We start from the raw sequence: 11,755 nt of genomic DNA on the forward strand, positions 1-11,755 counted from the left end.
ATCTTTAAAAAAGCCCCCCATTTCTAAGAAATTCCAGCAGAAGTCATTACTGCTCTGGTTCCAAAAGTCATCCAGATTTATGCTTCCCCCTCTCTCTGTGAGCAAGGAGAAACACTTCAGCACAATAGCACCGCCCAAGTCACCAGAGTAGTAAACCTGCACCGTTTCTTTCTTCCCTACTGCATTTTTGAGCAGTCTTAAATGAAAACTTTAGTGGTCTTTAAAAAAACAACTTTGTTATGATGTAGGAGATATCAGTCAGGCATGCACAAGTCATTTGACCAAGCTGAAGCCCATGAAGCTGCAGTCACCTACCTCAGCATCTGCAATCATTACCTCTGTCTGCTGCTTTCACTACTTCCAGTTGGTCATACTTTGAGACACTCCCTAGCTTTAAAAGCCTGCATCAGACACTGTTTCCTTATTGTTAGCCCACAGTGCTCATCTTGGTGACACTTCCCTCATTATCCTCCCTATTTCTCCTGTTCTAAAAACCTAAGGCCACCTTTTCTTTCTCCCTGTCACGTTACGATTTGTGGGCCGCGTTAACCTTCGACATTTAATATTCTGTTTGTAGCTCTGTGTATAATCCCCAGCGAGATCCCCCACCCAGCTGGATTCTTAGAATGGTGCACCTTGTACCTTCCTTGCAAGAGCATTAGCTCATGTGAAACAGTATGCAGCAGGGACATGGCATCCTAGCAAACAGGTATTGCTAGGTCACCATGAGCTGGATGGGTACAATCCCTCTCCAGAAAAGAAATGCTTTTAATTTTGCATGCAGGAAAACTGTGTAGAGAGTTTGGCCACTAAGTGCTTTGTGGCAGTAGAATCTGGTTATGCAGGCCCTCTGGGGAATACAGCATGAGACAAACTTGGAAGGATGTGGTTATTCTTTGAAATAACTTGATCTACCAGAAGTTTAAGTACAGGAAAGGTGGATTTTTTTTTCTTCCCAGGAAGCTCTTGTCTAGAGGAAGGGTATCTTCAGTAAGAGGACATCCTTACTGTCCTACAAAGATTGATCATCCAGGCCTCTCTCCCCTCATCTACAGTAGCTTCTCACACAGCTCTTACACACCCCTGCCCGCCTCTCCCAATAGCTATGCAGAAATCCAGCAAGTCTCCACTTGTCTACACTACACAGCTCAGAAAAAGAGGGCAGACATATGCATCTTTTACTCTGGCAGACAAATTACCAACGTGTTACAGCAATCACAGATGCACACAAATACACAGAGAAGACCCAAAAAGGCAACCATGTGACAAAGGAACTATGTTTGCCCCTAGGGGCTGGTGAATCAACAGTCAGCACCGAGAGAGAGAAAAAGGCAGCAAATTTTGTGGTGCAGTTACTCCCACCCCCTCCTCTGGAATACAGTAAAGAACTAAAGAGATGACACAACAGTAGTCTTAGAAATTGTCAGCTTTAATCACTGCATTGTCAAACTAGAAAAGAAACCATGGACATGTGACCACATTCCCCATCCAATGTGGTTATTTTCTGGACCATTTGCTTTTATGGTCTTTTTCAAAGAAGGCATAGGTAATATCTTGTAGCCAAGTTATCACTTTGAACATCCATCCTGCAAATGGAAAACTAAGCCTCCATTCAACCTCCACCAGCAAAAAAAGGCGCCTGAGCTCCATCCAGCCTCCTGACCCATGCAGCACTGTGGGCAAAGAGCATCTCACACCCAAACACCACAAAGCTCGCTTCAGAAAGACATCAGGATCCTCTGCCATTCTAAGGCTAGATTCGTAGATGACAAACATCAGGAGCCTTGCAAAGATGTCCCACAATGTACCTTGCTTTACCAAATCCTTCAAGACTACCCAGTTGCTGTTGCCAGAGCTGCTGTGGGCCAATGCACTGGGTGTGAGTTGTTACCCAGTTGTTGATCCCACAGTTTGACAGCTCACAGACAGCAAAGGGCAAACAGTGTGGACCACCAGCACACAACAATATACAGTTCTGTCCTACTTGCCTACTATTCAAAGAAAGATATATGAAGATGACCTTCAAAATCATGGTCACCACATTACCCTCAGCAGACCTATCCTACCTAATCTAATGCTCGGTTTTACTAATGACCAGATGAAGTTCACAAGGTTCCACTGGGCAGCAGCCACTTCCACAAAAACACTAAGACAATATGGAAATTGCACCTGTGTCTCAAAGCTTTGTACCCACTGCTGACTCTCCCCACCACCAAGGATTATGTGTTCTCAGCAGACAGCTCAGCTCCCAGGCCATAACTGTCTTCCATCAGTGAAGGCAAAGCAGTCAAACTCAGTAGCTCTGTTCCTGCTTTCATTCTCTATATAAAAAGTTTCAGGGAAGCTGTTCTGTACATCCACGGGTGTCCTCTAGGAGTAGGCTACAGCCACAAGACTAAGTCCATCACTGCCTTCATTTACCCAGTAATTGCAGATTTGAGTGTGGAGAAGAGGGAATTGGAGACAAGGCTGCACAGCAGGACTAAGAAACCACCTACAGCTTGCAGCTGCACTTAAATATTTACCAGGGCACTGCAGAAGGGACAGACATCCGCAGGAGACAAACAACAAGATACCATGGTATTTCTCAGATGCTGACAAAGATCTGCAAGACAGCCTTCCATAGGCCAGCTTCAGACCCCATGCACAGTGAGACTGGCCAAAATCTAACCCAGAGTAGAACTCCTCTGTCTCAGGCAGCAAACAGGTAAGAAGTGTGCTGACAACCTCAGCTAGTGATCCACTCCTGTAACACCAAATTATTTGCCAGAGTAAGCATAACCTCTGAAGATGGATAAAGAGGAGGCTCTTGGAATCACACTGTCAACACCATCTCCAAGAACCCCAGCCACCATCTCTTTGCCAAGCAAGCAGTATTTTGGACCCCCATGCATTCTAAACAGTATCCTTGCAGAACAAAGAGCAAGGCAGTGCTATTCACATTATCAAGCGGGCAAGTCCTGCTGCTCAGAGAAAGCAGCAGCAGATTTTGCAGATGACTGATATGCTCAGAGCCAGGATAATGGGATTCTCAGATTTGCCTGTCTGCTTTCAGTCAATCTGCACAAGCCAATCACACTTGAAGGGCCTCAGTACTATAGGTAGTAAACACTTTTTTAGTGGCTGTAATTTACTGTACCCATAAGAATCAGCAAAAATGGTTTATGAATGTTGCTATAAGCATCACTCTAAGAACTAAACATGATGTATGTTTCCTTGGAATACCTGAGAGCAAGAGAGTATAAAAATGAACACACATCCCAAATTTTTATGTTCTTTTACAAAATTACACAGATAATTCACATGTTTTCAAACCCTTAGTCAATGCTTTTCTGCAACTTCCAAGGTGATGCTCAAAAGAATTACTCATGTCCACTATATTTCTTGAGACATAACAAACAGAGAAGTCGGTTGTACTATCTTGTAGTTCCTTTGATCCATATGAACTATGTATAAAAAATATTTTGGCATCTGCCAACTTCCATTTAACAAGCATCAATTCAGCTGTTTCATCACCACAATCTTTTGTGACATGCACTACATTCTGAGAAGCTAGAAAAGTTTGTAAACAGTAACACATGATGTTCTAAATTTACCACTTTTTACAAAAGCCTCCCCTGCTCTTTAGTACCATGGTAAAGCGACAACAAAAATGTTACAACCAAAATATGAATTAAAGACTCCTTTGTGCTTGTTCCATTGGGTCAATGTCCACACCTCTGCACACATTTCTCCACTTTAGGGTCTGAGGCAGCACCAGGGACAAAACATAACTCCAAGCAGATCAAGAATACTGACTGTTTTCCTAAAAGATGCTGAGACTTAAGCTGCAAGTTTCAAGTACTAGTGTTTCATGTATTACACTGAGCACTGCTCATGTGGAGCACAAGCAGGAAGCAAAGATGGCTGTCTCTAGAGATTAAGTAAATTCACACCTGTGATACTTTGCAGGCTATCCCAGTAATAACCTTTTCATAAAACAGCACTTATTTGCCCTAAACTCCCAACCTACAGTGGTAGACAGCTTTTTCCTTCCTCTGTGTACACACACACATGTACCAACTGAAGCTTGCAGACACCAGGTTTGCAGGTTTTTATAAGTATTGTTATATTGAATTAACTGTAAATTTGGATTTAGTGGAAGCAAATGAAGCCACTACATTACAAATTTTAACTCACACAACTTCAGTATTAAACTTTGGAAGGTACTTTTTAACCCCCTCTAAATGGCTTTGTTTCAACTTACCCCAGTTCTCACACAATTTCTGCCACTGCTGCAGCCAGCTGCATTTAACCCTCCACAGACATGCACACACATATTCTGGCACATGGCCATGAACTCACAAGTGAGTGGAAAACTCACTACTGAATCATTTTTTCAGTCTCTCTGAGGTACTTCATTGTTCTCTGTGCAACATTTTCCAGTGTTTTCTATAGTCTCCTCTAAAAGCTCACTGGCAAGCCTTTTCCCTTTGTACTTCTACAGACCTGGATCTTGCCCACAACAGGAAGTCTTAAGGGCTTGTCTCCTGTGGACACATTCCAGAAATGCAGCAGAACAGATTAAGAGATACGAATGTAAGTTACAACACAGTAACTCTCTGCCTTGATGGAATAATGCCTTCAGTTGACAACCTATACCAGGATAGTTAAAGTAGGAATTACTTTGGAATTAGAAGTGACTTGTTTTTGTGGACGACCACGAGGGGGAGTTACACCTATTTAAGTACAGCTGTAATGAACCAGATCTTCTGTTATGTCCACTCATTTTCCTCATCAGACAAACCCTACATCTTCCACCTCCCAATCTGAACTAGTAATAACAAGAACAGTTACTGATAAACTGCTTTGAGATACAGAGATGGTAGGCATCTGCAAATAATCAGATTCCAGAGTCATGCAGCTGTTTAGCAAACATACCCAAAACTTCACACCACAAAACCATGTGGTTTTACTTTCCTAAAGCCACCATTTGTTGTGTAAACAAAATGAATCCAAATATAAAGTAAAACTCAAGAAGCCAAAACTCGGTCTGTCAAGTTGAAAGCTCAAAATTAAACTAAATAATGGAGGAATGTGAAGGGAGGGAGCAACTAGAAATTACATGTTTTTTATTGCAGAAAACAAGATCCCAGAGGGACTATCCTCACTAGCCAGAACATCCATACAGAGGCCCTAGGACTGAGTTAGTCATCTTCCTGTTCTAGTGTTGCAGTGTTCTGGTTTATAGCACATCTTTATGAACAGCTGATACATGAGGCAGAATTGTAAAACCATCTATCAGCTGCTTTCCTCAAAGACAACCACTACCTGAGACAGTAGCTCCACATCATCCTCTTCTGGAGGATTACTGTGAAGACACCATCCAGAAATACCAATTTAACACATCGCCAGCACAGCTCTTCTTGCTATGCAACACTCCCTTGCAGCAGAACACACCTGTAGAGCCTTCAGAGTGGGGCACTGTGAGTTACCACTGTTTTGGTGAGTGAACTTCACCTTGTGGTGAGACTTGCCCCCTTGACAAATCATCATCCTTTTGGGGAGCAAACACTCCCCAAAAATTCTTAGAGGGGGTAGAAACATAAACCTGCATTAACACTAGGGCTCTTTGCACAAAATATTTTTGATTTCTGGAAGAAGGCCCTACCTTGTTCCTTAGGATTGCATGATCCTACTAAAAGTCAGTTATGATACAGGGAGCAAAATACTGCAGGCCTCAACCTCAAAACCCTGTGAGACCTTACATGCAAATATGTAAATCTCATGCCCAATTTTGAGAACAGGGGGAAGGGAGGGGGAAGAGCAAGACAGAATTAAAAAAGAAAGCCTTTAAGCATTCCTACTGAGGATCAAAGGAAAGCACTTCTATAGAGTGAAAACATGTCATTAAAATTCTTTCTTTGGTATGAATGAAGTTTGGACTGAAAATTAGAAAAAAATTTAAGCTCTTAAAACAACAGAAGTCTCCTCCACCTCCTAACACACTGCCTTGTTATGGCTGCAAACTGAAATTAAACACTATTCCAGAAGTGAGTGACTCCTCCTCCCCTGCTGCAACACTGAAAATCCCCTGAAAAGCAGAATCCTTTGACAATCCTGAGAAGGTTCTCAGTTGCAATCAACTATGGACAAATTGGCACCATTACTGAATGATATGAAGAATGACATCAAAACATGTGACACTGGTACACACTGGTCCCTCTCAAAAAGAAGGCCCAGCAATGAACCACGGTAAGCTTTTACCATTTTAATGCCAAATCTAACCACTAGCAGTGGATTCAACGTGAACTTCATACAGAATGGAGCAAAGACCCTTTCACCTGTAAAGCAGCTGTCTTAAAAATTCTCTTTGACCAAGTAATCCATCATCACTGCTGGACCACAACAAAGGCAGGCAGCCCACCACGCAAGAGGCAGCTCAGAAATGTCTGCGCAGCACCACAGTAGTTAGGAATATCAAATTAGAGGCCAGGCAGTGGGAATGACAGGAGACTAGGAAGCAAATCAAAGAGGGTAGGCAAATTAAACCCTAATAGACACTGTTGTTCCCTGCAGCCACACAGCCAGTTGGCTGAGTAGTAATCCAACACTAGTAGTCAGGTTATAAGGGTGACAGGATGGAAAAAGAGAGAAAACAAGAAAACTTCTCACTACCACACAATTTTTAATGAAATAGCTATACAAGAAGGTAGGTAGCTATATGTAAGGCAAGCCATGAATACTTTCAGGAGGAACTCCCTCCACACATGCACTAGACACAAGTTACTGACAGTTGAGAAAAGTCAGCCATAGCAACCTAATAAAAATGGCTCTGTGGTCTTTCTGCCCTAGCAGCAGCATGACTGGAAGGCACAAATACTGACAAGTGCTGGCTCAATGGCTGCAGTTAACACACACCGAGTCAGAAGCAGCAGCATATCTGAGGAGATAAAGTGGCAGACACTGCAGGAAGCATTCCTGAGAAGTGATGGCTAGAGAAGCACTGCACAGCTCACACCTGAAGCCTACAGCCTGCCTTCCAACTAAAAAGCCTTCAATTTGTCAGAGATCTGCAGCAAATTCAGTTGTCTGCATACAGATGGCTTAACATTTGATACCAGAATTTCTCACACATCTACACTGGGTTGACAAAACCAACATGAGACCAAAGCCTGTGCTATTCCAGGCTGGCAGGGAATTGTGGTTATCCCCAGCAACACTAAAAACATGTTTCGGCAGCTGAACCAAGCTCCTCCTCCAAGCTCAGTAAACAGTATGCAAATAAGATTTTAGTAGCAGTACCTTCAACAGCACATATAATTTTTTTTTTTGAAACAGAAACTTAATATTGACCTCACTTCTGTTGCACTCTCTGCATAGCACAAGACACTGAGCTTTTCAAGACCTGTGTTAAGTTTTTCCCCCTCCTCTTACCACTGAAAAGCCATTATTAAAACAGGTTTAAAACTTGTTTTACAAGCCTCTCACCCAGAGAGGCTCTCACCCTTCACAGGTATTGCTATGGGCAAAGCCTTTCCACAACGTGGCATATTCTCAGGGGAGCCACACTTAGAGTCAGTTCAGGTAAGAAAAGTGCTTATTTTCAGTTTAAAAGAGTAAAGTTGCTCTTTCAGTCAGAAGTTTCAGCATCCAGTCAGAAGACATCAGAATGCAAAAGCCACAATGGAGAACAGGGCTAAGAATAACTTCAGGTGATCCTCCTTAGTAGATGTAAGGTGACAGAGGAGCAAAGAGCATCTTCTAAATATGATTTTTGCACTGAGTTCAGGCAGGCCAGGATATCATAAACTATTTCTCCTAAGAATTTCAACAATTGTTCTGTATAACAGTAAAGTGCCTGAGCCATATGTGATCAGCTCTGCCAAAATGCTCTGAATAGCCACATTGCTGTGCTACACCCATTCCTCTTCCACTCTAAAACAGGATCCAAGGCAGGGCGGAGGAAGTTGGTAGCTCCCCTTATATAGTGCTTTACCAGGAGCTCTAGAACACTCTGTTTGAAGACACATCTACTCACTAAACATTACCAGTCTTGTCATTCAGTGCAACAGGTATCCCAAATAGTTTCTTAATAACAAATTTGTTACATACAATTTGGGGGGGGGAGACGGGGGTGAGAAACTTACGTCCATTTTGCGAGCAGCCGTGTCCTGATCATAGTGTCCCATGAGGTTTGGGAAAAAAGTCATATTGTAAGGCATTCCTGAACATCTGGAAATAGTAATTGGCTCACAGGTGAATAAGCTGTGCCCTTGCACCAGAGCTAGAAGTAAACTGCAGGTCGCAGAGAACACAAGTGCTCCCATTTTGTCAGGATCTCCAACTTCAGCACATCGCTCTGTTCAGTAGTTAGACAGACCGGCGTTGCACAAGGATAAAAACACGCATCTTCCTCTGCTAGCTCCGGCGCGAGGCAGCAAGGCACACAATCAGACTCCTCAGAGCTGCTTTAGCTATTGTCCCATTTTAGCTGAGCGCGACTTTGCTAAATCCCTTCTTCTTCGAGTCTGGACGTGCAAAGACGGGACAGAGAAGTGAACAGCAGAAACAACCCGACCGCGACCACCCGTCCGAAGGCCGAGCTCGGCCTCCCGGCCGGCCTGCAGGCGAGAGGGCGGCTCCGGCCGGGCCGGGTGCCCCCGCGGCGCCTCCCCGACCCCACACACGCCGCCGGGGCCGCGGCTCGCCGCAGCCGCGCTCCGGGAGCGGCGCGTTCGTCCCTCGCTCCCGCCCGGGCCCCGGAGCCGCCGCCGCTCCCAACGCCCCGTTCCCAGCCCCGCCCTGGGAAGCGGCGCCCGCGGGCTCGGCAGTGCAGTCGGCCCAGGACCCGGGGCTCGCCGGGCGCGGCCCCGGCGCCGCATCCCCGCCACGCCCGGGCCGCGCCCCCGCCGCCCCCTCACCGGGACCCGCCTCCCGGCGGCCACCCCGCGGCAACGCTCCGAGTTGGAGTCGCTGCTCCCTGGGACGAGACGGGACGGGGCCCTGACCCGCTGCCCGCTGCACTCACCGGTGGCGGCCCCTCCGCGATGGCCGCCCCGCGGCACCTGCAGGATGTGGCGTCTGGCGGGCGGGGCGGGGCGGCTGCACCTTCCCGCCCCGGCGGGGCTGCGGGCCGGTGGCGGCGGGCGGGGCTCCGGCCGGGTCTCTGAGGAGCAGCGGGGAGCAGCGGGGAGCAGCGGGGAGCAGCGGGGAGCAGCGGGGAGCAGCGGGGAGCAGCGGGGAGCAGCGGGGAGCAGCGGCCCGGCCATGCGGCCACGGCCCCGAAGTCGTCCGTGTTGTCCCAGCGCGCCTCACATGCCGGGGGACCCCCGGCAGAGAAGGGCTCCGGGACTGCAGTATACAGACAGAAACGGCGTGAAAATCCCTTCAAACTGACTCGGCACTGGGGTTTTCCTAAACATGTCTGTAACGCACTGTATAAATTCTGAAGGCAATTTACAGACATTCGAGTGTCGGGCCGTGAACCTGTCCCGCCGCTGGAAGCGATCTCGAGGATTGTTTCCGAACGCACCTCGGCCTCTGCCAGGCGGGAGGCCCCGCGGCAGAGGGCGGCGGGCCCCGCGCCGCCACCTTCACCGCCACCTTCACCGCCACCTTCACCTTCACCGACATCTTCACTAACATCTTTGCTGCCACCTTCACTGCCACCTTCACTGTCACCTTCACTGACACCCTTGCTGCCACCTTCACTGTCACTCTCTGCCAGCCGTGCTGCGACCTTCACTGCCACCCTGGTTGCTACTTTCACTGCTACTTTTGCTGGCACCCAAGCTGCCATCCTGCAAAAGGCCCGAATCCTCAGGACCTGATGGGTGCAGACACTCAGTAGATGAGGCTACAGCTGAGGAAGAGATTGATATTAGAAGTCAATGTTCAACAATTTAATTTAATGAAGGAAAGGGAAGTAATCAGAAATATTTGGTGAGGAAAGGGATGCTGTGGTGAGAGCAAAGGGAAAGAGACTGTTCAAGTGAAGGAGGAGCATTGTAGTGACTTTGGTGCTCAGACTACTGCTGTCTTCCAGAAATGCAGCTGGAGGATGTGTGAACTGTCCTCCCACTGCTCCCGCACCTGCTGCTGGCCGAGACCACACATACCAGACAAGTACTGGCCAGTAGTGCTCAACTGTGTTCACAAACACAGACCTGAGCTAATGAGACCTAACTATAGAAATTTGGAATGTTACTAAGCAGAGGTGACCAAATTTCTCAGCATGGAGCCATCCAAGGTCTCATCAGGCTGTTGTTCAGCCATGCAAGTTGCTCCATGCTCCAGGACTGGAACAGGAAACACCAGATGCCGAGACATGCAAACCAGATTTAGGAATGGTTTGATGATGTTCAGGCAGCACTGCTTCTCTTCTAATGAGCCCCTGGATAGTCTGTGCAGTCTGGTACATTCATCCAGAGAATCCCTCCATGGATTGTGTGTGGAGAGCATGAAACCTGCATGTGGTTATTCAAAAGACAATAAGTATCTGGAAGCTCTCTATTCGTGCAGATATTTTGTGTGTCATTGCCTGTGTCACCCTAAAGAAACATAAAACTGCTCCATGTTCCCTTACACCATACCATTTCAGCACCTCTATGAATCATGAGGAGAATTATATCTACCTGCTGCATATCCACATAGTCCTGGCACTTGAGCACATGGAGTAACTTGATACGTGGAATTAAATTTGCTGCACAAACAAGCAAATGATGCTAAATTAAATGTTATTTGCAGGTTGTGGAAGTTAATGTACTTTACTATTTGATAAACCTATCTACATTATCCTTTGTCGTTGCTCCATTTCTCATCTTCCAGCTGTCTTCTGTCCTAGTCTCTCAGTAGCTCTTCCTATCCTGGAAATACTACATTTTTCTTTTCATGAGCTCTGAGAGGCCACATAGTCTAGGGGTGTGGAAGTGAGAGCCCCAGGAGCATGCAAGGGACAGTTTCCCTGCTCTACTTCTGCAGAAGTTCTTATTGGGAAGGTCTTGATCAGCCCTTGCTGAAGTTCCAGAGTTGCACTCAGCTCTGGGAGCAGCATCAGACACACTGAAACCTTGCAGAGACAAAGCATGTTCAGTGCAGATTCACACTCCACCAGATTTCTAATGAACTCTCCTTTCTAGTTCCATTGACTAAGGCATTATATAAAGTTGTCGCATAGTTTGTTCCATCAGAATGCATTTTTTAACATGAATCTCTGAAAAACAGATATGGTTAAGTAACATTCTTTTCCTTCCCTAAAGACTCTCATGTTTTTATTAGATGACAGGAAAAGGCAGAGAACAGGAAGCATGAACCCTTTCTTTCTTCAGTCACTCTATTAATATACTTTCTTTGCTCAGAACCTAGTTGTTAAGCAAGTTATTCCAGAGGCTGGTTCTCAGAGTGTGATCTAAATATATTTGTTTCTGGCTCTATTAAGGTCTTGACTAACCAGAGGGGGGAGTGTGAGCACTCTCTTTGGTATCTAGCAAAGCACCTTCAAGTATGATTTAGTATTTTAAGCATGTGCTCAGCTGTATTGCTGATTAGGGATGCAGCTACTCAGATGTGTAAATACTTTTCTTACCTGGCACTGGAGATATTGTTAACATTCCAGTTAATATTGATTTGCTGATCTTCCCTGGCACTGCCTCAAATAATTATAGTTTAAATTTTTTACTGCAGAGAGTATAAGTTATTTAAAGCCTTATTTAAATCCTAGGTCATCTTCAGATGTCTTTCAACAAATTTAGCAGAAGGGAATTCAGCAGTCACA

At 45.9% G+C, this 11,755-nt stretch overlaps 1 protein-coding gene across 3 annotated transcripts in view; it reads right to left on the reverse strand.

Annotated features, from left to right (window-relative positions):
* Positions 1-11,755, reverse strand: part of FZD6 (frizzled class receptor 6) — a 67,161-nt gene that overhangs the window by 19,255 nt on the left and 36,151 nt on the right. Inside the window, exons 1-2 of one of the 3 annotated variants that reach the window (XM_066564790.1) lie at positions 9,011-9,054; positions 8,130-8,510 (exon numbers count right to left, since the gene is read on the reverse strand). The exons of 1 other annotated variant lie outside the window; for it this stretch is intronic. In XM_066564790.1, the coding sequence (XP_066420887.1) occupies positions 8,130-8,309 (180 nt within the window). In that variant the 5' untranslated portion in view covers positions 8,310-8,510; positions 9,011-9,054. One more of the 3 variants, XM_066564799.1, reaches the window with a different exon arrangement.

This window comes from Molothrus aeneus, chromosome 1 (assembly GCF_037042795.1).
Source record: "Molothrus aeneus isolate 106 chromosome 1, BPBGC_Maene_1.0, whole genome shotgun sequence".
Taxonomy (NCBI): domain Eukaryota; kingdom Metazoa; phylum Chordata; class Aves; order Passeriformes; family Icteridae; genus Molothrus; species Molothrus aeneus.